We start from the raw sequence: 27,468 nt of genomic DNA, 5'->3' as shown, positions 1-27,468 counted from the left end.
GTGCAAAAGAGGAAGAATAAGGTAGTGATCATGGGCTCATGGACCATTAAGAAATCTGATGGCGGAGGGGAGTAGCTGTTCCCAAAACATTGAGTGTGGATCTTCAGGCTCCTGTACCTCCTCCCCGATGGTAGTAGTGTGAAGAGGGCAAGCGGTCACAATCTCAGGGCATGATATTTATGACTGAAACAAGGAGAAGTTTCTTCACTCAGTTTGAACCTGTAGAATTCTCTAATGCAGAAGGTGGTGGATACCAAGTCACTGTATATACTTAAGAAGATGGTAGGTTGATTTGTAGACACAAAAGGCATCAAAGAGTATTGGGAGAGAGCGGGAATAGAGGATTAACTATGATTGTATTGAACGGGGAGCAGGCTTGAGGGGCCTGTTTAGGTTCTGTTATAAATAATTCAGTTTAAAAGGTCCCTAGAAGGACAGATTCCAAGATTTTTGGCTATTAAGGGAATCAAATTATATTTTTGGCTATTAAGGGAATCAGGAAAGTGACACCTGAAATAAAAGATCAGCCATTATTGAATAACAGAGGAGCTGAGAGAGGCTATATGTTCTACTCCTGTTGCTAATTCATTAAACATGTTAGATTGCTAACCTTGTCTGTCAACCTTACGGGATGCTTTAACTGATCAGTGAATAAGGATAGAACTTAGATGACATCTGGGAAACTTTTCAAAATTGCTTTTTTATGGTACATTCTGCACAAAATTTCTTTTCAGCAATGCTTGACAGTTATACACATCCATTGTGAAGAATGAGAAAATTACAGAGAATGTTGTACATTCACAGAACAAATTCAAAAATTTCACATTCTGACTTTAGAAGGGATACATTTATCTCTGCTGCTGCACAGCTTTCCTTCCCTAATAACTGAAAGTAATACAAGCAATTATTTATTTACCAACATTAAACTTCTGTTTGTGTTTATATGCGGTCTCAAAGTTAAACGAAAGTAAAATACACGCAATCATGAATTCTCTCCACTGTCCACATTGACAAATTGGAGATCTGTGCTTTAGTTAAATGTGCAATATATTTGGTTTCTGGTAAATCTCAGTTAATGAAGACATACAACATATATAAATGTACACAAGACTGTTTCACATAATGCTGCCAAGACTCATTCTGCCTTAGGTTCTATTCAAGGCAGCTGATGCAGTTTGGCAAAAAAAAATTCTTAATGTGAAACCACGGCACCACTCATGCTATTGCTGTAAATCTGCTATCAAATAGTAACTGATAATACGTTAATGATGTATGCCAGAGTTAATTGCATGCAAATGCAAATTTGATCTCTCCACCATCCCAAAATTTTACAAGTAATTAGTTACAAAAAAATAATTAATCGTATTAGTTGTTCATTGGAATGCTAACTATGAGTTTTAAATTAGATGCCTGTCTATTTGCATAAGAAATCAGGATATTCATAGATGGATTAGAATATGTATTTTACTACTTTCAGGATTTATATTATGTACAAGAAAGTGTAATAACTGGAATTGATACTTACTCTAACCACTTCTTAAATTGCTACAAATAGTCATCCAAAATAACAATTTCTTTTTGAAAAAAAATGTTCAGAAATCAACTATACAAAACCAGAATATTATGATGCTGGAAATCTGCAATAAATCTGATTAAAGGACCCCAATCTGAAATGTTAATTCTGCTTTTTCACTCCCCACATTTGGTACCTGAACAAGTATTTCCAGCATTTTGTGTTATTTCAAAATCAAATGTTGTGTAAGGAATGGCTTTCTTCTTAGATTACACCCGCACAAAAACAATTTAAAATTGCTTTCTTGTTTTCTTCATTATCCACATCCCCAAAGACAGTCCATCCTAGAAAGCAAAAGATCTTTTCAACCCCTTTATGCTCTGTACACCACAGCTTGTTCTACAAATCTATTTAATAGTATCTCACAGCCAGTTTTCTTTTAATTCCCTTAACCCCACAGGAACTCTCCATTCTCCCCCGATAATAAGACACTGATTACGTCCTCAAATCCAAGGATTCCTAGCTCAAGTGCTTTGTGTTTGCCTAGTCTTAATATCCATTGCTTCATTTAGTTCAAAAATATGACAACTCACAAAGCTAAATAATCCTGTTACTGCAGGATCATGGGGAGGAGCGAGAATGGAAATTCCAAACTCTCTTTCTGTTATTATTTCCTTCAAGCTATTTTCTCTACAAATACAATTCTTTCATCGTAGCATAATTGAAGATCATTGGTTGCCAATCAAAGGCAACGCAGATATTTGCATCACCCACACCACGACTGCTCTGGCTTCCGTTTATTTCAACTAGTCTTACAATCTAGCCTTTTGTCATATTTTCAATTTCTGACAAAACCACATCTCATCTTTTCTGGGAATTATACACCTATCCCTTTGAACAACATGATCAATGTTAACTGAATACAGAATAAACACTACTAAAAAGTATGTGATTGGTGGTCTTATTGTCAAATCAAAAAGCTGCTTTCTTAAAAAAAAGGCAATTGATACAGAATTAATATTTTTAAAATTACCTCTAGCTTCTTCCCACCCCCCCACCCACCCACCCCACCCCCATTAGTGCAGCAGCTGCTAAAGTTGACTAATTGTCCAAGATGAATCTCTGAAAAATTAGAAACACACTGCACTATCCATAGTCAGAGAATGAAAAGTAAAAGGTTTGTGCGTTATTAAGAAAACTATGACTTTCAACACTACTTGTTGAAAAGATAGAAGGGAGGCTTCCTCCTCCATTGCTGTGACATAGTTTAACAAGATTTTAACTACGATCAATTCATTCATTGTTTAGGTGATTTAACAACAAAACACATAAAAGTTTATGTTAATTTATGTATCAAAATATGAAGCAGAACAAAGTCCATACACAGAACAGAGATACTGATCACCAAATGTTTAGGTCCTGTGTAAAACTGGGGACACCCAAGATACCAAAGCCTGAGAACCACAAATAGCAGCAGCTAAGGGAGTTAATAATTAAAAATGTTAAACTAAAGCCTGGCCAAAGAAAAAAAGGACCGGCTTAAAGAGAGGTTGAGAATTCCAGAGCAAAAGCAGCTGAAAGCACAATTAATAAACGCTGGGGTGGGAATCAGGAGGATGCCAGAATCAGCCAAATGCACATGCTACAGGTGTGATAGAGGTGGAGCTAAGAGAGGGGGAGTTGCATTTTTGATTAGGGAGAACATCAAAGCGGTGCTTCGAGAGGCTATTCCTGGGGGATCAGTGAGGCTGTATTATAGGGTTGTAATAGTAGGTGACTGGGACTGCCATAGTACAAAGGGTTTGGATGGCGCAGAATTTGTTAAATGTATCCAGGAATGTTTTTTCAAATAATATGTATATGACCATACTAGAGAGAGGGCAATATTAGACCTTGTACTGCAAAATGAGGCAGGCCAAGTGACTGAAGTGTCAGTGGGGGAGCACCTTGGGACCAGTGACCATAATGCTATTAGTTTTAAAGTAGTCATAGAGATTTAAGACCTCACTTAAGAGGGAAATCAGGAGGGCAAAAAGAGGACATGAGATAGCTCTGGCAAAGAAGATAAAGGAGAACCCCAAGAGATTCTACAAGTATATTAAGAGCAAAAGGGTAGTGAAGCCATGAGGGATGGGTGAGATCTTAAATGAATATTTCTCATCTGTATTTACTGTGAAGAAGGTCATGTAATCTAAAGAACTAAGAGATATGAATAGTAATGTCTTGGAACATCCCCACATTACAAAACAGGAGGTGCAGGCAGTCTTAAAGCATATTAAGGTGGATAAATCCCCAGGGCCTGACTAAGTGTATCCTAGGATCTTGTGGGAAGCTAGGGAAGAAATTACAGGGGCCCAGGCAGAGATATTTGTATCTTCCTTAATCATGGGTGAGGTACCGGAAGACTGGAGGGTGGCTAATGTTGTGCCTTTATTCAAGAAAGGTTACAAGGACAAGCCAGGGAACTAAAGGTCAGTGAGCCTAACATCAGTGATGGCAAAGTTACTGGAGGGGATTCTGAGACAAAGATCCATCTGCATTTGGAAAGGCAAGGACTGATTAGAGATGGTCAGCATGGCTCTATGTGTGGGAAATAGTGTCTCATGAATTTGAATGAGTTTTGTTTTGAAGAGGCGACCAAGAGGATTGATGAGGGCAGGGCAGTAGACATGGTCTGCATGGGTTTTAGTGAGGCTTTTGACAAGGTCCTGCATGGTAGACTGGTGTAGAAAGATAGATCACATGGAATCCAAGGTGAGCAAGCCAATTGGATAAAAAATTGGCTTGGTGGAAGGAGTCTAGAGGTGGTAGTGGAAGGTTGTTTTTCAGATTGGAGGCCTGTGACCAGTGGTGTCCCCCTGGGATTAGCGTTGGGTCCACTATTGTTTGTCATCTATTTGAATGACAGTGTTAACATGGTTAGTAAGTTTGCAGATGACACCAAAATTGGTTGTGTAGTAGACAAAGAAGAGGGTTATCTAAGTTCACAAATGGATCGAGACCAATTTAGGAAGTGGGCCAGAGAATGGCAAATGGAATTTAATTTGGATAAGTGCAAGGTGTTGCCCTTTGGTAAGTTAAACCAGGGCAGGACCCTGGAATGTGTTGTAGAACAGAGGGACTTAGGGGTACAGATACATAGTTCCCTGAAAGTAGACACAGGTAGACAGGGTGGTGAAGAAGGTGTTTGGCATGTTTGCCTTCATCAGTTAGGGCACTGAGTGCAAGAGTTGAGACATCATGTTACAGCTGTACAAGACGTTGGTAAGACTGCACTTGGAATACTGTGTGCAGTTCTGGTTGCCTGGGTATTCGCAGGATGTCATTAAGTTGGAAAGGGTGCAGAAATCATGCATAAGGATGTTACCAGGACTGGAGGGCTAGGACTATTTCCCCCTGGGGTGTAGGAGGCTGATGGGTGACCTTATAGAGGTTTATAAAATCGTCAGGGGCATAGATAAAGTGAATGGTCACAGTCTTTTTACCAGAGTAGGGGAGTCTAAAACTAGAGAGCATAGGTTTAAGGAGGGGAAAGATTTAAAGGGGATCTGAGGGTGGTGGGCATGTGGAATGAGCTGCCAGAGGAAGTGGTAGAGGTACAATTACATCTAAAAGACAATTAGACAGGTACATGGATACCTCTAATTGTTTTACATGGATTAGAGGGATGTGGGCCAATCTTGGGAAAATGCGACTAACTCAAGTAAACAACTTGGTCGGCATGGATAAGTTGGGCCGAAGGGCCTGTTCCTGTGCTGTATGACTCAATAACTCAGGTCACAAAGGGTTGAATGGCTTCAGGAAGCTACTCAGACAGTGATTTGAATGAATGAGAAAGAATTGAGTTCTTTTAACCCTGCATGAAATTCTGTCTGCAGACTACTACAGCATCTCACTATAGCTTTATTCACATACATCAAAATCCACAACTTCCACTAGAATAATGAAAGCAGGATATGACATTTATATAGCATGACATAGTATGTTCTCCACGTCATACCTTTTCTATTTTGGCATTCATCCATTGTTGGGTAAAAATCCTGACAATACCAACCCGACAACAATGCAGGAGCACATATAGCATGGGGTCTGTGGTGGTCTGGGGAGAAAGACAAACCACCATATTCCCAATTGTGAATAACAGTAACTTGTTAACTATGTTCACAAGCAGAGAATTAGTTAATTAATTTGGAAAAAAAAAACTCCCAATCTATGAATGATTCAGAATATTGCAATAATATTTTTACACAAAGTATTAAATGCCATATGCAGTCATCTCACATTATTCCTGTCTCAGAGAGTGGTAAATCTCTGGAACTCTCTGCCCCAATGGGTGGTGGAAGCTGGATCATTAGAAGTATTTAAAGTGGAGGTGGACAAGTATTTGATAGATTGAGGAATAGAGGGGGATGAAGAAATGACACAGAAGAGAAGTTGAGGCCAGCATAGATCACCCATAATCATATTAAATGGTGAAGCAGGCTTGAAGGGCCTGATGGCCTACTCCTGCTTCTATTTTCTTCTGGTCTTGTGTGCAAACAAAAATAAGCTAATGATTGGTTTATCATGTATAACTAGAACATAAACTATATCAAACTCATTGTGCCTGTTTGATCTGACATTGCACAACTTCTACTACCTTTCCAAATATTCGGGCGCTAAAAATCCTTAAAGTACAGGTATGGACATATGTGAGCCAGCAGCTGTTGAAAATTGAAAAGAACTTCTCCTGTCTACCTCACTTTGCCCCCCCTATTCTTGAAGATGCTGACAAGCTGGGTGCTAAAAGCCTCCACAATCTCAATAAAACAGCGTTTTTTTAAAATATGTGAACCAAAACAATAAGCATCAGCAGGTTACTTAATTTTGAAGGACTTAAAATTAACATGGGAACTTTCCAGAAAATAGTAAGTAACAATCAGAAATAGGACACTGACCAACGTCATATCCTCTCTCCCTCCTTTTTCCCCACCCCTCTCCAGCCAAGGGCATTGTAGCCAATTGCAATGACTTGTTTGCTGTATTGGGCTATGACTTGTTCATTGCATTAAATTCTTTCTCAAAGAATTAGTCAAATGTGGCTGAATGCATTTCTTGAAGAAACTGATGCACTTGCTAGAATATTTATCAGGGAACTCTTTAAAATGGCTTACATGCTGTGAAGTGTTAAAATCCATAGATTGCACTTCAATATTTAACAGTTTTCTAGTTTTGATCAGTCCCTCTACATCTTTGTAAGAAATTACCTTATCTGCTTTTGAGTACAAGAAAAGTTGAGGCCATCTTGAAGGCTCCACTTTCAAAGCATCATAGTGTGACAGGGAGATAAATTGCACTACTGGATAGAGCAGAACCCGAAAGAACACAATCAAGATGAAAGCAGAAATAGCAAAACACTTTACAAAACTGTTGACTGAAGAACCCAAAACTGCATTCAGAGCACGGACACCACCTTGTAAGTTCCTATTTCCAGGTGCACTATCAAAAATGGTCCCTACAACATTTAACTTTGCGAAGTAAGTTTCAGTTTGGTCGAACAGGAGCGCAACAATGTGGTGATATAGCATACTGCCAGCATTACTGAAAACATGGAACAAGATTGGATGCTCTTCTATGCCAATGTCAAACAGAAGATCTAAGAGTTTTCTTGCAGTGTAACGGAGATTTTTACTGAAGATTCCAGGGAAAAATATCTGGCGCCATGGAGAAATATATCTGAGAACTACGCAGCCCTGCAACAGAAGAAGTAAATATCTTTCAATACATGATATACAAAACATTCATTACAATTTCCAGGTGAATATGTTGTTTAACAAAGGAAAAGACAACAGTAACTTCTATAATAACCAAGCATTTTCAATATGTCAGAAACAAAGTGGAAACTGAATATCTATTAGTTTAAAATGCTACAAGGTTGAGCCTCTCAGATGCAGGTCCAGGGAGCAGGGGAAGGTGGAGATTGCAATCATGTAAATAGCTATTTTTTTTATTGTGGAATACAATTCCTTATTATAAGTAGCCTAACAAAATGCCATATCTTTCATAGTGTGGATGATTTTATTCAAGTGAGCTGCATCTTCAGAGTCATAGAATCAGAGTTATACAGCACAGAAATAGGTCCTTCAGCCCATCACGTCCACGTCGACCATTTTGCCCATCTACACTCATCCCATTTGCCCGCACTAGGTCTGTATCCTTTTATGCCTTGTTCATTTAAGTTTCTGTCTAAATGTCTCTTATTGTGGTGATCGTATCTGACTCCATCACCTCCTCTGGAAGCGAGTTCCAGATACCAACCATTGTAAAAAAAACTTTCCCCTCAAATCCTCTTTAAAGCTCCTTCTTCTCACCTTAACCTATGCCCAATTGTTTTTGATATGCCTATCATATGAAAAAGATCCTGACTATCTACCCTCTCTGTACCTCTTATAGTATTACATATCACTACCAGATCTCTCCTCAGCCTCCTTTGCTCCAGGGAAAACAAACCAGGCTTCTCCAATCTCTCTCCATAACTAGAGTCCTCTATTCCAGGCAACATCCTGGTGAATCTCCTCTGCACACTCTCTAGCACACCACATCTTCCTATTGTGTGGTGACTGGAACTGCATACAATACTCCAAGTGCAGTCTAACTTGTGCTTTGTAAAGTTGCAACATAACATACCAAATTGTATATTCTATGCCGTCACCTCTGAAGGCAAGCATGTCACATGCCTTCTTCTCCACAGTATCTACCCATGTTGCCACTTTCAGGGAACCATGGACTTGAACCCCAAGGTTCCTCTTTTCATCAACATTCTTTAGCGCCCAATTATCAGTTACTGCACATGTCCTACCCCTATCTGACTTCCAAAAATGCATCACTTTACACTTGTCAGGATTAAATTTCATCTGCCAACACTCCACCCAACTTTTCATCTGATTATATTCTTGTCCTTGGGCAACTTTCCTTGCTATCCACAATATCACCAACTTTTGTGTCATTACAAGCTTACTAATCATACCTCTGGCATTCACATACAAGTCATTAATACATACCACAAACAAGAAGAGTCTCAGCACTGATCCCTGTGCTACACCACTGATCACAAACTTGCAATCAGAAAGGCATCTTCCCACTACTACACTCTGCCATCACCAAGCCAATTTTGGATCCATTTAGCGAGCTCACCTTGAATTCTATGTGCCTTAACCTTTTGGGCCAACCTACCATTTGGAATCTTGTCAAATGCCTTCCTAAAGTCCATATGGACAATGTCTATTGCCCTGCCTTCATCATCATAATAGAAGGGGAGCCAGTGGTTAGTAACAAGCCTTTCCGACCTTCCAATCTGCTGGGAAAACAAACCAGAGAAACAAGCTCCAAATAGCAGACTGGGACGGTGCAGAACTAGATTAGAAGCCAAGATGCAAAAGGTCAGCTTTTGTCTTAAGAAGATCTTCTGAAAAAAAGCCATCAGCCATATGTGGGGAGAAACATATGGATTATATGAAATATTACATTTTGAGGAGAGTTGTGATCAAGTAGATAAAAAAAAACAAGCAGGACTCTAAGAACATACGCACGAGAAGCAGGAGTAGGCCATTTGGCCCTTTGAGCCTGCCTGCTGTTCCTTTCATCAAGGTCTTTGGCTGATTTTCTATGTCACTGCCATTTTCCTGCACTCCTCCCATATCCCTTGATTTCCTTAATATGCAGAAATCTACCAGTCTCTGTTTTGAATGAATTCAATGACTGAGCCTTCACAGTCCTTCAGTGTAAAGAATTCCATAGACTCACCCACCCTCTCTATGAAGAAATATCTCATCATCTCAGTCCCAGATTGCCTACCTTTTATTCTAAGACAGTGACTTCTCATTTTAGACCTCAGTCAGGAGAAACATGCTCCCTGCAAGAATTTTTGTAGGGTTCCATAACATCCGATCTTTCCTTGTGAAAAAAAGAACACCATCTCTGGAACCAGTCCGGTGACTCTTTGCTGCACCTCTTCTATAAAAAGTATATCCTCTTTAAGAAAAGAAGACCAAAACCGTACACTATACTCCAGCTCTAGTCTCACCAAACCCATATAGAGTTGCAGTAAGACACCTTCACTCCTGTACACATAATATCTTGTAATAAAGATCGACATACCATTTGCCTTCCTAATTGCTTGCTGCACTGACTGATTGGATTTCAGTGATTTGTATCAATAAATATCTGGTTCTCTTAGAGCAATTTTGCGATTCAATCTCTCAGCATTAAGAAAGATCTATTTTTGTGTTTTGTGTACCAAAATGGATAACTTCACATTTTTCCACATTATATTGCAACTGCCATGTTTTTGTCTACTCAGTCAGCTTGTCTGTAACTCCATGTGCATCATCCGCCCCACTCAGAATTACATCTAGTTTTGTGTCATCAAGAAAACTTGGAGATACGACATTTGGCTAACCACAATACGTTTGAACAACTGCATTCCATGAAACTAAACACAAAATAAACCATTGTTTTTGTGTGGGATCATTTCCAGGGTAGGTAACTAATTCTACACTCCCAATAGCCCTAATTATATCTCTGCTTGATATTTCTCTATTTTTTCCCCTCGAAGGATATAATGACATTTGCTTCAATACTCCCTATGACAAACATTTTATGCACCTATAATTGTCCTAGAATTTTTTTTTTGTGAACGACTGTCTTACTGAGAAATAAACATTAATGATTCTCTTCCATTTACATGACTAGTTTTCCATTCCTGGAACCATCCTGGTGATTCTAACTTAAAAGGACCTTAGGAATCTACCTTAAATAATCAAGTTCTTCAAATTACAGAGCAGGAACAATACTGAAGGATAGAATAATCCTTTTTTGTTAAGAACAGTTGTAATTTGGGATTGAACTCCCTTCAAAATAATACTATAATTATATTCTAGCAAGAAATAATCCACTCACAATAGCGTAGTAAAATTAGAAAAAATTAAAATGAAAACTTCAATGCAATACCCTATGTTACCGAATCGTGTGCTGTTAGGATCAACTGGGCACAAATTATACCTCATACTATTAGCAAGGAACCATAATAAGTGTTTCCATTGACTGTTAATCTCTAGAAACAATGAACAAAATTTTGGTCAGGAGTAAGAGTGAACAATGTTAAATTCTTAATACTTTAATAATTTCAATTAATAAATTGAACTGCCTTCTTCCAAATATTGAAAATGTTATACCAGCACACAAAATCAGTAAAGATATCTTAATTCCCTAAAATAGAGTAAATAAGGAGAGAGAGGTTATTTTCTAGTGGCTGTAACCAGAGGACAAATTTAATTTAATTGGACAAAGAAACAGTGGCAACATTTTGTGAAAACTTTAGTCAGTGAGGATGTGAATGATATACTCCATTCCTCTTTCCTATATTCCTAAAAAGGAAACTGCTGCAGATGCTGGAACTTGAAATAAAAACAGAAAAAGTTGCAAACATTCAACTGGTTAGGTAATGATTGTGATGAGTGAAAAACAGGGTTAACACTCCATGTTGATAACCACGCATCTAACCAGTAATCAGAAGATTAGCCCTACATTTCGCTCTTCACAGATCTTGCCTGTTCGTTAGGTATTTCTGTTTTGTTTAAAATGTCAACAGCCTTTATGGGAAAGGGAAAGATCCATCGTTCTCTCTTACCTTGGGGATTCTAATGTCTTAATTAGCTTTTAAAATGTGCACACATACAACCTGAAAAGCTTAAAAGATGTCATGCTAACTATATATGTATCTTGAACAAGTTTGAGAAACCATATTCCACAACACCAACCTGATTTTTGTAGATATAGCTGTATTTTGCTAAATGTTTGTCTTGGCAGCCAGCCCAACCCAACAGAATTATCACAGGGTCTTCTTTAAGGTCTAAAATACACAAAATTATATTTGCACTTTTCAATATTACAATTTTTTTCAGATTGTTAAAAATGGGCTGATACAGAACATTTAAGAATGATCAGTTGGTTAAAATATTCTCTTTGCATTTCAAGGATTCAGATTTCAGTTGAACTCAAACTGTTATTGGAAGGAAACTCTGTCCTGGTGAATGCAGGTCTGAAAGATTCGCTTGTATACTCTACATAACATTGTGCAAAGCAATCCATAATTCATTTCAAAAGGGTGGAAATTAATGGAGAGAGAGACTAATGAGAGTTTATTTTAAAAACTGGATTGTGTTCAAATACAGCACATGCTCAAAAATTATTTGACTTTTCTGCTCGGCCAGATCCTATTTTTACTAACTATCCTATTACAAGGTGGACTGGTAAGAAATACAAAAAGGGCAACATCTGCAGGAAATGGGTTGCTCATCTGACAAGAAAATTTAGCAAAAATTACAAGGCAAATTTTTCTGCCTCCGGACTTGCTTAAGATCTATTACATTGCTACTATGGAAAAATCAACGACCTGAAACGTAAACTTAACAGAAGCAGTTAGTTGAGTATTTCCAGCATTTTCTGGATTTAATTCAGATTCTTTCTTTTTCAATCTTTTTATAGTTTTCAAATTAATACAGATTGATATATAGCATCAATATTTATACATGTAATACCAAGAGATCAGGATAACAATCATAGCATATATAATCATAAAAACAATAAAATATGAAAAAAATCTGTAGATCCAACGATCTCTTAGTAAATGAATATAATATAAAAGAAAGGAAAGAAAAAGATTTATTATATAATTTAAAAAAAACCCAAATCAATAAAAAATTATAAACAATATAAACTAAACAAAAAAAACTTTTCAAAAGAAATACAAACAACAAAAAAGGGGAAAAAAAACTGGGCTAAAGTTTCTCAGTAGAAACAGAGCAATATTATGTTGTCAAGTCCGTTCCTCCAAATTGAAAAGTTATTGAAAGGGGATCTACATCATGTGAAAATATGAATAAATGGACTCCAAATATCTTCCAAATTTAAGCGAAGGATCAACAGTACCACTCCTAATTTTTTTCCAAGTTTAGACATGATATAGTTTGAGAAAACCATTGAAACGTAGTAGGGGGTATTGGGATCCCTTCCATTTACGCAAAATGGATCGTTCTGGCCATTAATGTAACAAAAGCAATCATACGGTTAGCAGAAGGAGATAAATGGCCAGACTCTATCCTTGGTAATCCAAAAATTCAGTGATAGGGTGAGGTTTTGTAAATCAACCTTCAATACGTTTGAAATAATGTTAACAATGTCTTTCCAATATCTTTCCAGAAGAGGACAGGACCAAACATCTATATGTCAAAGAAGCCACATTCGACTTTACATCTATCACATATAGGATTTATATGGTTATAGAAACGAGCTAACTTATCTTTGGACATATGGGTCCTGTGGACTACCGTAAACTGAATCAACGAGTGTCTGGCACACATTGAAGATGTATTGACTAATGAAGAATTTTCTTCCAAGTCTATAGGTATAGAATGTCTGGAGTTCACTTTCCCATTCATTCTTAATTTTGTCTAATGATGCTAGACGTATTTTCATAATTAAATCATAAATTATCGCTATCAAGCCCTTCTGATAAGGATTAAGACCTAAAATTTTTTCTGTAGTTTCAATTTTGTAAGGTGTCGGAAAAGAGGGTATAGTAGTTTTTTAAAAATTTCTAATCTGCAAATATCGAAAAAGTGTGATCTAGGCAAATTATATTTATTAGACAATTGTTCAAAAGATGGAAAAACAGTTATCACTAAATAGATCCCAAAAAACATACTATTCCCTTCCTTTTCCATATGGAAAAAGCTGAGTCAGCTCTAGATGATGGAAGAAAAAATTAGATTGAATGGGACTTGACAAATTAAATTTATGTCAATCCAAAAAATTTATGAAATTGAACCATATTCGTATTGTATGTTTAACAATTGGGTTAGTCGTATGTTTACTTAACTTGGTAAGTGCAAACGGGAGAGAAGCACCTAAAATAGAAACTAATGAAAAGTCAGGAACTGATTGTTGCTCAAGGCATACCCATTTGGGGCATTGAATTACATCAGAATCTTGTATCCAAAAAATTAAATATCTAATATTAATTGCCCAATAGTATAATCTAAAGTTAGGCAAGGCCAAACCACCATCCTTTTTTAATTTTTGTAAATATTTCTTACTTAACTTGGGTTTTTATTCTGCCAAATATATGAACGAATTTTAGAATCAATTGTGTCAAAAAAAGATTTCGGGACAAAAATTGGAATCGCTTGAAATAAATATAAAAATTTTGGTAAAATATTCATCTTAATCGCATTAATTTGGCCTACCAATGATAAAGACAGTGGAGACCACTTAGTAAATAATTGTTTAACATGGTCAATTAAAGGCAATAGATTAGCTTTAAATAAGTCCTTATGTTTCTTGGTAATTTTAACACCTAAATACATAAAATAGTTACCAATCTAAAAGGTAATTGGCTATAAATTGGGGTTCGCATATTCAATGGAAAAAGTTCCCTCTTATTAAGATTTAATCTATAGCCAGAGAAAACACTAAACTGATCTAGTAGTGATAGTACTGCGGGGATAGATTCATCCGGATTAGAAATATAAAGTAACAGGTCATCGGCGTAGAGAGATATCTTATGAATCATCTGTCCGCGAGTAATGCCACATACATTTGAAGAGTCCCGAAGTGCAATAGCCAAGGGTTCTAAAGCAATATCAAATAATAAAGGGCTTAACGGGCAACCTTGTCTAGTACCTCGAAAAAGCCTAAACAAAGGAGATCTTTGATTATTATTAAGTATTGAAGCCATAGGTATATAATAAATAATCTTAATCGCAGATATAAATTTAGGGCTAAAATTAAATTTTTGAAGTGTAGTGAATAGATATTCCCATTCGACTCTGTCAAACGCCTTTTCAGCATCTAGTGAAACAACACATTCTGGAATTTGGGTTGAAGGAGTATATATAATATTCATTAATCTCCTGATATTAAAATGTAAATAACGATTCTGAATAAATCCTGTCTGGTCTTCAGAGATAATTTGTTGGAGAACCTTTTCCAGTCTGAAGGCCAATATTTTGGAAAATATTTTTGAATCTACATTTAATAAAGAAATAGGTCTATAAGATGCACAATCAGTGGGATCTTTATCCTTTTTAGGAATTAAAGAAATAGTTGTTTCATAGAAAGATTGTGGTAGTTTACCCACTGATAGGGCATCTTTAAAAATTTTGGCTAACCAGGGAACAAGAATATCAGAAAAGGATTTTAAAAATTCAGCTGTATATCCGTCAGGGCCAGGTGCTTTACCCGAGTTCATTGAAAATATTACTTTCTTTATTTCTTCCTCCGAAATGGGAGCATCTAATGTAGAACGTTCATTTAAAGATAGTTGGGGAATCTTCAGATCTCTTAAAAATTCATACATTGATGTAGGATCCTCAGGGGATTCTGATTGGTATAAAGAAGAATAAAATTCTTGAAAGGATTTGTTGATTTGAACAGGATCTATCGTGTAAGTACCATCTGGTTTACAAATTTTATTAATCTGACGTTTAGATAAAGTAGCTTTCAATTCGTTGGCCAATAATTTACCGGATTTGTCACCATGTATATAAAATTGACTTTTGTTTTTAAGTAGTAGATTTTCAATTGAAGATGTTAATAATAAACTATGTTGTAATTGGAGTTCTGTTCTCTTTTTAAAAAGCTCTAGATTCGGAGTATCAGAATATTTTTTATCGATTTCTTTAATCTTGTCAACCAATATATGTATTTCATTATTAGTTCGTTTCTTCAAGCCAGCGGAATATGAAATAATTTGACCACGGATATATGCTTTAAAAGTATCCCATATTATCCCACTGGAAATTTCTTCAGTAAAATTAGTTAAAAAGAAAAATGAAATCTGTTCTTTGATAAATTGGATGAAATCTGAGTCTTGTAATAGAGAAGGATTAAATTGCCATTGTCTGACATCAAAGGATACATCGGGTAATTTAATTGATAAAATTAATGGTGCATGATCAGAGATGGCAATTGCATCGTATTTACAGTCCATAGTAGGTGGAGCTAATCTAGCATCAATTAAAAAAAAAATCAATCCTCGAGTAGTTATGGTTAACATGAGAAAAGAATGAAAATTCTTTATCATCTGGATGTAGAAATCTCCAAGCATCTAAAATTCCAGATTCAACTAAAAAGGAATTAATAAAGACAGCGGATTTGTTTGGAAGTGCAGGATTTGATACAGATCTATCCATGGAAGGGTTTAGACAACAGTTAAAATCTCCACCCATAATCAAAGTGTATTCAGTTAAATTAGGAAAAAATGCAAATAGATGTTTAAAAAATTCAGGGTGATCTACATTGGGAATTCAGATTTCTAATATGTGTTTCAGTGCCGACATGGAAACTTTTTCAATTTAGTTTGACTCCTTTGAGTTGGTTCAAGAACTGAATGGTTGAAGGGAAGTAGCTATTCTTGAACCTAGTGGTGTGGGACTTCAGGCTTCTGTACCCCCTGCCTGATGGTAGCTGTGAGAAGATGGCATGGCCCAGATGGTGGGAATCTTTGATGATAGATGTTGCTTTCCTGAGGCAGCGCCTCATGTAGATACTACCGATTGTGGGGAGGGATGTGCCCATGATGTACTGGGCTGAATCCACTATTCTCTGCAGCTTCTTACATTCCAGTGCGTTTGAATTGCTGTACCAGACCATGATGCAACCAGTCAGGATACTTTCAACAGTACATCTGTAGAAGTTTGTTAAGAGTTTTGGGGACATGCTGAACCTCCTTAACCTTCTAAGAAATTAGAGACGCTGGTGCACCTTCCTTGTGATTGCATCTATGTGCTGAGCTCAGGACAGATCATCCAATATGTTAATGCCCAGGAATTTAAAGTTGCCAACCCTCTCCACCACAATATTACACAATTACAGAATGTCACACAAATAGACCTCCCTCAACATCTCAACACCTCCCTCTGCAACTGGATCCCTGACTTTCTAACAAACAGACCACAATCAGTGAGGATAGGCAGCAATATCTCTGGCACGATTATTCTCAACACTGGTGCCCCACAAGGCTGCGTCCTCAGCGCTCTACTCTACTCCCTATACATTCATGGCTGTGTGACCAGATTCTGCTTTAACTCCATCTACAAGTTTGCAGATGATACCACCCTTGTAGGCCATATCTCAAACTGCGATGAGTTGGAGTACAGGAAGGAGATAGAGAGCTTAGTGCAATGGTGTCATGACAACAACCTTTCCCTCAATGTCAACAAAAGAGCTGGTCATTGACTTCAGGAAAGGGGGCGGTGTACATGCACCTGTCTACATCAATGGTGCCGAGGTCAAGAGGGTTCACAGCTTCAAGTTCCTGGGAGTGAACATCACCAACAGCCTGTGCTGCTCAAATCACGTAGAAGCCACGGCCAAGAAAGCTCACCAGCACCTCTACTTCCTCAGGAGGCTAAAGAAATTTGGTTTGTCCCCTTTGACTCTCACCAACTTTTACAGATGCATTATCTGGATGTATCACGGCTTGGTACGGCAACTGCTCTGCGCAGGACCGCAAGAAACTGCAGAGAGTTCTGGACACAGCCCAGCGCATTACAGACACCAGCCTCCCCTCCTTGGACTCTGTCTTTACCTCTCGCTGTCTTGGTGAAGCAGACAGCATAATCAAAGGCCCCACCCACCCAGGACATTCTCTCTTCTCCCCTCTTCCATCGGGTAGAAGATACAGGAGCCTGAAGGCACGTACCACCAGACTTAAGGACAGCTTCTACCCCACTGTGATAAGACTATTGAATGGTTCGCTTATACAATGAGATGGACTATGACCTCACGATCTACCTTGTTGTGACCTCGCACCTTATTGCACTGCATTTTCTCTGTAGCTGTGACACTTTGTACTATTATTGTTTTTACCTGTACTACATCAATGCTCTGTACTAACTCAATGTAACTGCACTGTGTAATGAATTGACCTGTACGATCGGTCTGTAAGACAAGCTTTTCACTGTACCTCGGTACAAGTGACAATAATAAACCAATACCAATAAAATAACTCTACGCAGGTAGTGCAGGGAAATAGCCTTGAGGTCGAAGATAAGCTATGATATTCTATCTAGCGGGCCAGGCTAAAGGCCCAAATAGCGCACTCCTGCTGTTCGTAGTGTCCTTCTGTATCGATCATCTAGCTCGCTGTTTTACAGCTATTTCTCTGTATCCGCAGGTCGCCGCATGATGAGATTACCTTGCAAAAAAGATCAACAGTGAATCGGAAGGCAGCCTGGATTACCTGAATCGGAGGGATCAGGAAAGACGATGGTGTACTCTAGCTCCGAGTCGCTCATGGTCAAGCGGGAGGCCTGAAATGTCACTGTTAGTTCCGATTACTTCCACACGCCGTTTATTACTTCCTTAGCAACAACTTTAAACAGGTTCGTCGGCTCATCGTGTCGCCGCAGAGTCCCGCCTCCCTTCGAAGCTGATTGGGTCATTCGAGCACAGCCCTCTGCTGTCCTGCAGCAATTGGCTCATGGAAGTGCCTCTCCGTCTCCTTTCATGGTGGGCTGCACTGTTGCCTATCAACAGAATTGGTGAAAAATCAAATAAATGCCTTTTATTAAAATAGTCAACCTCTGAATCAGGTAATCGTGTTCTCAAAACAATAACGGTTGCTTAAGCTCGAGGACGCCGCTAACTAATGTTTATTAGTCCTGGGAGTTAGGCTGTCTGAGTTGTTTCAGCATTTTCTTTGTATTATGTTTATTAGTCCTTGTTTTCAGTGTTAAAGTGGGTATATAAAGACATATGACAGAGGAATTCAAACGAGATAACTGACAGTAAATAATTTTACATAATGCGTTTTTTTTACATAAAGGCGTTCACTGGGCCAGGGGGAATGATAATTGCAAACATATCCAAACATAACTCAGTGACCCTCCAGTAGCGTCGTTTGTGAATATCTTGTTTCAGAAAGATTGGAGTGAGAAAGGGGGAGGGATAAGAAGTGCATCAGGCCGTGAAGGCGGATTGGGGCCGTCTGTTGTTCTCAGCATTTGCTGCTCTTTCACGCTCCAAACAAGAAATTTTAATTCTTTCTGCCTAGCTCTTTACATGTTCATTTTTCTTTCCTCTTCTATTGTCCATAAATAAAGATGTTGTCTTTGCTGATTCTATGTACGTACCAGTGGCACTGAGATAATATAGCAGGGAGAATTACCGAGCTCCAGGTCCGGAATGGCCATATCGCAGTTCTGGCAAATACTAGCTAGGACAGTACACTCAACGGTTGGTAGATTGGTCTTCGTGAAAACTAATTAAAACAGCAAATGTAATCATTGTCACGATCAGATAAGATTTCTTTATTAGTCACATGTACATCAAAACACACAGTGAAATGCATCTTTTGCGTAGAGTGTTCTGGGGGCAGCCCACAAGTGTCGCTATGCTTCTGGCGCCAACATAGCATGCCCACAACTCCCTAACCTGTAGGTCTTTGGAATGTGGGAGGAAACCGGAGCACCCGGAGGAAACCCACGCAGACACAGGGAGAATGTACAAACTCCTTACAGACGGCGGCCAGAATGGAACCCGGGTCGCTGGTGCTGTAATAGTGTTACGCTAATTGCTACGCTACCTTGCCTGCAAATACTCTATCCAGTCTTGGGTTTTTTTCCCTCTGTTTTGCATGTGTTATTTGGGAGGTTGCTTGTTGTTGAATCAGGTCAAGCTTTGTCTTTCAATGACTTCAACTTGAGCCGGGGGTGGGGCTCCAGGGCCAATTTCTTCTTAGTCCTGGTCTGATGTACTGTCACTGCAGAGTTCCTAGGTTCTGCCTATGAGCAGAAACATTACTTTTGTCTCTTTTTTAAACTACAATTTTTTGAGTGTGTACCTGCGAATTTAAAATGCTTTTATTTTCCAGCTGCTGAGACATTTGTAATACTTAGAAAATGGCTTCATCAAAAGAGCAAGTTGAAATTTCCAAATTTATGGGTTTTCTACAGGACTGGGACCATGGCTCCAAAGCTACCCGGCAACATATACTGAATGACTTTATAAATACGAGTAGAGGTAAAACAAGTCCAGAGCTGGAATTACAGTTTGCTCAAGGAGCTAGTTTGTTTCTCACTAGGTTGACAGCATGGCTCAGAATAACGTATCCTTTCCTTTAAATTGAGTTTTGATAACTATCTTGTCAAGTTGTCAGGGAATATTTCATTGCTAACATTTACTTGTTTGGGCATTAATCAAAAGAAAGAGTCTTCATATTTTTATTCCATATTTTAATGTTTTTTGATATAGCCTCTGTGGATAAAAACTGGCATAAAGTTACCAGACACAGCACATCACTTCCCGAAAGTTAGCACAAGCATATTTAATAGATTTCCAGCAGAAACAAAAGAAAATATTAGGAATTCATGCTGTTTTTTTTTAAACACTGGCCTGGCCTCAACTGGAGTGTTGTGTTCAATTTCTGGTTGCCACATTACAGAAAAGGTGTGAGAGAGGGTCCTGAAAAGATTTACAAGGGTGGTTCCTGAGATGAGGGACTACAGTTGACAGGATAGATTAGTGAGGCTGAGGTTGTTTTCCTTAGAAGAGAAAGCTAAGGGGAGATCTGCTACAAGTATATAAAATTATGAGGTGTCTGGACAGAGCGGATAGTAGGAGATGGTTCCTTTTGGTTTCATGGTTGAGGACAAGAAGTCATTGGTATAGATTATAAGAATTAACAGTGACACAGGGAAAAATATTTTACGCAGTATGTGAATGGATTCTGGAATGCACTGCCTGGAGATGTGGTGGAGGGATGTTCCACTGTGGCTTTCGAGAAGGAACTGGATAAATATATGGTGGTGAAAAATTTGCAATGCTACAGAGAAAGGGCTGGGTGTGGAACTAAGGACTTGCTCTGATAGAGTGCCAACATGGACACAAGGGCGGAATAACCTCCTTCTTTGCTGTAACCATTCTATAATTCAATGATTGATAGGGCTATAGTGGAAGAGCAGAGATATCATTATGATTGTAAAGTTCTTTCAAAGTGCGAAAAAGGGAACAACGGACTGCTCCTGTGCTGTATAATTCTGTAATAATCAGATAGATTGTGGGCAAGTAAGGATGGATGGCCATAAATTGTCAAAGCATTGGGCTTTGAAGGAGATTGCTAAAGGAAGTGGTGAGGTAATGTGGTTTGGGCTGTGACTTCTTGAACATTGAGCCAAATCAACAGAATGAATGACTGAATGCTGGGACGGAAGGGAAGGAAAAGAATTGCACAAGAGGAACTTGAATTCTTATAGGACTGTAAATGATTACAGAAATATGATGAGGCCAGTAAAAGGAACCTGAATTCAAGGATGAGGTATTTAAATTTGGGGCCTTTGGACGAGGCATCAAGATGACATGGCATCGGAAGGTTGCTTATGAAATTTGATTGCAATGTCAGTATGCCTTGAATTAGGGAATATTAGTGGAATGTAGGGAAATTCTAGAATTTATGATGGTGACAGAAACTGAGGAGAATGTGACCCAACTTGGTGTAGGTTTTCAAATACAAAATCCATTGGTACTGTGTTCTCTCTCTGCCTTGTTCTCTCTTTTCCACATCGGATTTTTTTGTCTTTCTAGAATCTTAGAATTGTACAACATGGAAAAAGGCCATTTAGCCCAACTCATCCACTCTGACGAGAGGGCATCCTTCCACATTAACCCCATCACCCAGCATTCTATGCCTGAGCAATTCAAGTGTTCATCTAGACACTTCTTAAATGTTCTCAGCAATCCAGTTTCAACCACTCGCTCAGGCAGTGCATTCCAGGTATTTGCCACTCTCTGGATGAATAAGCTCCCCCTCATATCCCATCTGAATCTCCCTTCCTTCACCCTAAACCTATATCCTCTAGTTTTATCTGCCTCTGATATAGGGACAGTTTTTCCTGTAGTCTACCCTGTCTATACCCATCACAATTTTATATACCTGAGCCGTGTCCCTTCTTAATCTCCTCTGCTCCAGGGAGAAAAGACCCAGATTCTCCAGGGTCTCCTTATAACTGAATTGCTCCATCCCAGGCAACATTCTTGTTTATCTCCTCTGCACTCTCCCCAGTTCTATCGCATCCTTCCTATATCTTAGTGTTCAGAACTGCATGCAGCATTCCAGTTGGGAAGGTTTTATAAAGTTGGAGCATAATCTCCCTTCTCCTGATACCCCTACTAACGAAGGCCAGCAGCCTGTCTTGGTCCAACCACGTAGACGCCAAGGCCAAGAAAGCTCACCAGCACCTCTACTTCCTCAGGAAGCTAAAGAAATTTGGCATGTCCCCTTTGACACTCACCAATTTTTATCGATGCACCATAGAAAGCATCCTATCTGGATGCATCACGGCTTGGTACAGCAACTGCTCTGCCCAGGACTGCAAGAAACTGCAGAGAGTTGTGGACACAGCCCAACACATCACGGAAAGCAGCCTCCCCCCCATGGACTCTGTCTATACCTCTCGCTGCCTTGGTGAAGCAGCCAACATAAGCAAAGACCCCACCCATCCAGGTCATTCTCTCTTCTCTCCTCTCCCATTGGGCAGAAGATGCAGGAGCACATACCACCAGGCTCAAGGACAGCTTGTATCAAATGGTGATAAGACTATTGAACAGTTCCCTTATACGATGAGATGGACTCTTGACCTCACAATCTACCTTGTTTGACCTTGCAACTTATTGTTACCTGCAATGCACTTCCTTGTAGCTGTGACACTTTACCCTGTGCTACCTCAATGCACTCTGTACTAACTCAATGTATCTGCACTGTGTAATGAATTGATCTGTACAAACAGTATGCAAGACAAGTTTTCATTGTACCTTGGTACAAGTGACAATAATAAACTAATACCAATACCATATGCCTTCTTAACCACCTTATTTACCTGTGTTGCCACTTTCAAGGATCTATGGACTTGTACTCTGAGTCATTTGGTTCCTCAATACACTCTAGGACCCTAACATTCATGGTGTATATCCTAGCCTCATTAGTGCTCCCAAAATAGATCACCTCACCAATTGTCTGGATTAAACTTGATCTGCTATTTTTCATCCCATTTCACCAAAACACCATATCTCTCTGCAGCCTAAGACTTACCTTCCATGAACAACTCTGCCTATCTTCACATCACCTGTGAAGTTATTGCTCTTGCCCTCACATCTGCATCCAAGTCATTCAGATATATTACAAATAACAAAGGTCCCAGCACTGATCCTTCTGGGATACCACTAGTCACGGGCATCCATATGCATAATTGCAATCTCTTTTTTTCTGCATTCCAATTTTCCCATAGCATTGTCATTTTTTTAATATTTAGAATACTTTAACCTTGAGCCACAGGCTTATGCAATGGAAAGTGGGAAGAATCTGGTCAGGCATTGGAACTGTGAGAAGTAGTTATCATGAGAGATGCATCTACCTATCACTTTCCCATTTTTGTTCTTTTGCTTTCCCTCCCAGTTTGTGTTGGGAAGGCTTGAGTACATAAATCAGAATGTCTATATCTGTATGTTATATCGTTCATGATTCTGTTATTTAAAGTGGGAATAGTTATGTTTAGTTATGGTTTTAATTTATAGAATGTAGCTAAGATAATTTTGTAATATACGTTAAGTATTATTTATATATTTACTGTAAATTGGAAGCAATATCCTGCATGCCATAAAGTTATGTTCTTAACTTTAAATAGTTACATGGTTGGTACCTGTGTAACTGAGCAATTACAAGCCATTGGTATATTTTATCAGCAGCAAGTGGGTAAGTTTTAAGTTAATTGTGGCAATATAAAAACTAGTTATGTGAATAGTTTAAATTTTATTTAATTGCTGCTCTGAGTAGTTGCCTTGTATGGAGAAGAAATAGACCCACAGTTCAAGGACCCTGAAGTCTATCTTGAGCTGCTGCTTGGTAGTAGGAAGTTCCATTACACAGTTTCTCCACATTTACAGAAAGGTGCATTCCAAGCTTCTGCATGCAAGTGCAACTTCTGAGAATTCAGCAAAATTATTAATTGAATTTGTAGCTTCCAATGTCTTGGTACCACACCTTCAAAATTTTTCTAATTCTTGTACAATTGAACAATAATTATTGTAATTCTTAATATAGATTGTCAATATTAAGATAATTCTATCTACTTTCATTGTTAAATAATAACATATCTTTGTCATTCCAAAGCAGAATACTGCAGATGCTTGAAATCTAAAATTCTGGAAATATTCAACAGGTCAGCCAGCATCTGTAGAGGGAGAAGTAGTTAACGTGTCAATTTAATGACGTTTCATAAGAACTGGGATAAGTTAGAAATGAAGTCATATTTAAGCAATTGAAAGTTTTTGTAGAGGAATGATGGAACAGCAGAGAGAACAAACGGGAAGGTCTGAGGATATATTGAATGACACAAATGATGGTGACAGTGCTGAAATAGTACAGTGAAGCAGTGTCTGGAAGAGCTACAAATAGGACCTGATAAATGAGACCTGAAATATCAGAAGAGGAGAGGGAGGGGAAAATAACAATGCTGGAAGTGTGAAATACAAGACTGGAAAGACTGATCATCTGAAACATTTGAATTCAATGTTGACTCTAAACTCCTATGCTGGTCAGAGGATATTGTGCTGTTCCTTGAGCTTACACTAAACTTGTTAGAATAGTGTGGGAGCCCAAAGACAGAGAGGCTAGTGTAGGAGTGGATGGAGAATTAAAGTAACAGACAGCTGAGAGCACAGGGTCAACCTCGCAGATGGAATGGTGATGCTCCCAAAGTGGCTACTCAATCTGCCTTTAACTTCATCAATTGTAGAGTAACTTACTAAATTTGAAGTATAACAAGTAAGTTACTGCTTGACCTGAATAGAGTGTTTGTTTCTAGGAAGGAAGCTGCCATTAATGTGGATACATAAGGTGTTGTGAGAAGGGAATTAGGGACCAGAACATTGTGGATAGAACAGATTGCAGGGGAAAGGAAGATGTATTTGATAATAACATCACATTGGAGGTATCAGAAATTACGGGGAAGATCTTTTGAATGTGGAGACTGGTAGGACAGTTGGTAAGGATAGAGGGAATGCTCAATCTTGGTGGGAGAGGGGAAGATGAGAACAAAATGCGAGGTGGAACAGAGAGCCCTGTTAACGACAGTGAGTGGGGGATAGACATTCACCATGGAAGGAGATGAAGCCATGGAAACAAGCTTTGGTAACTACCTTCTCAAAAGCAGGAAGGGAAGCAGAAACCAATGAAGATAAACAAAGTAAGAGAGACAAATGGAAATCTCATCACAGGGAGGAGCAGAGTATCTTCAAGGTGGGCATTCCTGGAAGAGAAGTAGTATTGAATTAAACAATTATCTAAAAGCAAAATGCAGAGATGCTACAAGTCTGGAATAAAAACTGAATATGCCAGAATTTTAATTCTGCATCCCACTCCCACTTTGATGTCTCACCTTTGGCCTCACACACTGTTCCAATGAAGTTGAACCTAATTCAAGGAATAGCATCTCAGCTTCCATCTTGGCATATTGTAGCCTTCCAGATTTAACAATGAATTCAACAATTTCATCTAATCAGCTCTTCTAATCTGGTAACTTGTATTTCAGTATTCACTTTCTTTTTCTCTCTTGGGATTTCAGATTTCATTTGACATGTCCTGTTTACATCTCTAACCAGACATACTTTACTGCTGTCACTCAGCCAGCAACGCCACTTGGTCATTCTAACTTTCCACAGAATCTTTGACCTTCCCTCTTGTTTGCTCTCCCTTCCCACTTCCTCTGCAAGTTAATACTTTTTTCATTTCTAACTTATCTGATGAAAGATGATGCTGCTGCCTCACAGCTCCAGTGATCACAGTTTGATCTGGTGCTGACTGTGTGGAATGCGTACATTCTCTCTGTGACTGTGTTCCAGTTTTCAGACAATATCCTAATGATGAGTTGGTTGGTAGATTAATTGGATGGTGTAAATTAACCCTTGTGCATGCAGGTAGTGGGATAATCAGGGGAGAGCTAATGGCATACAAGAGAGAATGAGTTGCAGGGAAATCAGTGAGTTTGATTGGAGTGCTCTGAGGGCTGACGTGGACTTGATGAGCTTAATGGTCACCTTCTGTATCATAAGACATTGTAAAAAGAAATATGAAAGGACATCGACTTGAAATGTTACCCATTTCCTCTCTCCATAGATGCCACCAGATCTATTGAGTATTTCTTGTATTTTCTGCTTTGAAATCTTTGTCATTACAATTGGGAGTTTGTAGGTTAATTGGCCTAAATTACGCCTAGTGTAAATGGTTGATAGACTCTGAGGGGGGTTGATGGGTAAGTGGAGAGAATAAAATGGGATCAGTTTAAATGGATGCTTCTCGGCTGGCGAGGACTCAGTGTTCTGATGGGTCTATTTTCCAGCTGTGTGATTAGATGACTTTCTGGCTTCATGACTTTACCATTTTATCCTGAAATTTAGCACACCTAGTAAAGTTTTAAAGAGGACAATCTTTTCTATTCAAAATGAAATTCAAAAAAATCTGAAAGAGAGGGGAAAAAAAACTTGTAGGGATCTGGGAAAAGAGGGGAGTGGAATTAACCAGATTACTCTTAGCAGACTTGATAATTTGACAGGCTTCATTTTGTGTTTAACTGTTATATAATTCTATTATATAATTATATGCAGATCATTCCATATAGTGATACGCTCTCTGAAAAACCATGCCACTACAAGTTTTCTCAAATCCATGTTTTGAATTGATCTGAAGACACGAGACTCCTTCCAATCCACCTCTGGTCATCCCATTTTTGTTTCCTTTTCCATGCCCCCCTCCAGCCTCACCCTTTTGTGCCCCCTCCCCATCCTGGTTCCACCCACCCACTTTATCCACTGGATCCCCTCCTCCATCTGGTTCCATCTGCCCATATCTCCCTTGAATGGTTTCCATCTTCACCTTCCTTACACATCAGATTACAGCACTTGCAGCCTTTGTATCCCCGGTTATCTGGTCTCTGCCTCACTCTCCCCCTTTTCTCTTTATACCAGCTTCCTTCCCTCTCCATTCTCATTCCTGATGCAGGGTCTCAACCTGAAATGTCAATAATTCCTTTCCTTCCACAGATGCCGTTTGACCCGCCGAGTTCCTCCAGCACTTTGTTCTCTGCCTTTGAATAAGTCTGTTCATTTTTGGATTGGGTAGATAATATGATTATATTCACTGCAGCCTATGGAACAAATTTCTGTTACATGAGTGCTTGTTACTCATTTTCTTTTGCTATTTACATATATCTTTTTGAATATTATCTGAAAAATGGATAAGGCAATTATGCCATGTTTAACAATCTTAACTTTTAATTCTATTTCAGTCATCGATATCTGGTAGAAGTTTTAGAAGTTGGTGGCCTTTTGACATTTCTGGAGATTCTGAAACTAAAACAATTGCAAGAAGATGCCAAACAAGAAGCATTAAAATTGCTTCAAATTATTGCAAATGCTGGACGAAAGTACAAAGAATTAATCTGTGAAAGCTATGGTAATTTCATTTAAACTGACACCGATTCTTCTGTTTCTGGCCGCATCTGTTCACATGATCACATGTAGTAGGACAACAGTTCATTAACAGTTCGATTCTATTCTCAATATGTAATGTATTTTCTTGGGGATTGGAATGATTTTCAGCTACTAATAGCTATTGAAAGGTCAATGATATTTTCCAGAGAAATAAAGGACTGCAGATGCTGGAATCTAGATGAAAAATACTATGATGCTGGAGGAACTCAGCAGGCCAAGCAGCATCGGTGGAGAAAAGCAGGCGGTCAACGCTTCGGCTCAGGACCTGTCATCAGAACTGAAGATAGGAAAGGGGAAGCCCAATATAAAGGAGGGAAAAGCAGAGCAGTGATAGGTGGACAAAAGGGGGGAGGCGGGGTGGGCACAAGGTGGTG

General features: G+C 38.7%; 2 protein-coding genes across 3 annotated transcripts in view; one reads left to right on the top strand and one right to left on the bottom strand.

Moving 5' to 3' along the window:
* Positions 1-707: 707 nt before the first annotated feature.
* tmem53 (transmembrane protein 53) lies at positions 708-17,917 on the bottom strand. Of its 2 annotated transcripts, XM_052012979.1 has the most exons (5): positions 17,796-17,917; positions 11,311-11,402; positions 6,760-7,245; positions 5,514-5,612; positions 708-1,857 (listed from the first exon to the last, which is right to left on the bottom strand). In XM_052012979.1, the coding sequence occupies exons 1-5, from the start codon at positions 17,848-17,850 to the stop codon at positions 1,804-1,806; spliced, it is 786 nt and encodes a 261-aa protein (XP_051868939.1). In that variant the 5' UTR covers positions 17,851-17,917; the 3' UTR covers positions 708-1,803. The 2 variants fall into 2 exon arrangements, with proteins under 2 accessions (XP_051868939.1, XP_051868938.1); XM_052012978.1 differs by lacking the exon at positions 708-1,857 and having other exon boundaries at positions 2,611-7,245.
* Positions 17,918-18,034: 117 nt separating this feature from the next.
* The window catches only part of armh1 (armadillo like helical domain containing 1), a 33,958-nt gene continuing 24,524 nt past the window's right edge, over positions 18,035-27,468 (top strand). Inside the window, 4 exon segments of the mRNA XM_052010653.1 lie at positions 18,035-18,147; positions 19,428-19,661; positions 23,233-23,304; positions 26,890-27,056. Coding sequence (XP_051866613.1) covers positions 19,456-19,661; positions 23,233-23,304; positions 26,890-27,056 — 445 coding nt within the window. The 5' untranslated portion in view covers positions 18,035-18,147; positions 19,428-19,455.

Source organism: Pristis pectinata, chromosome 3 (assembly GCF_009764475.1).
Source record: "Pristis pectinata isolate sPriPec2 chromosome 3, sPriPec2.1.pri, whole genome shotgun sequence".
NCBI classification, from domain to species: domain Eukaryota; kingdom Metazoa; phylum Chordata; class Chondrichthyes; order Rhinopristiformes; family Pristidae; genus Pristis; species Pristis pectinata.
Note: the sequence above shows the minus strand (reverse complement) of the source record. Positions and strands in the feature narration are given on the sequence as shown.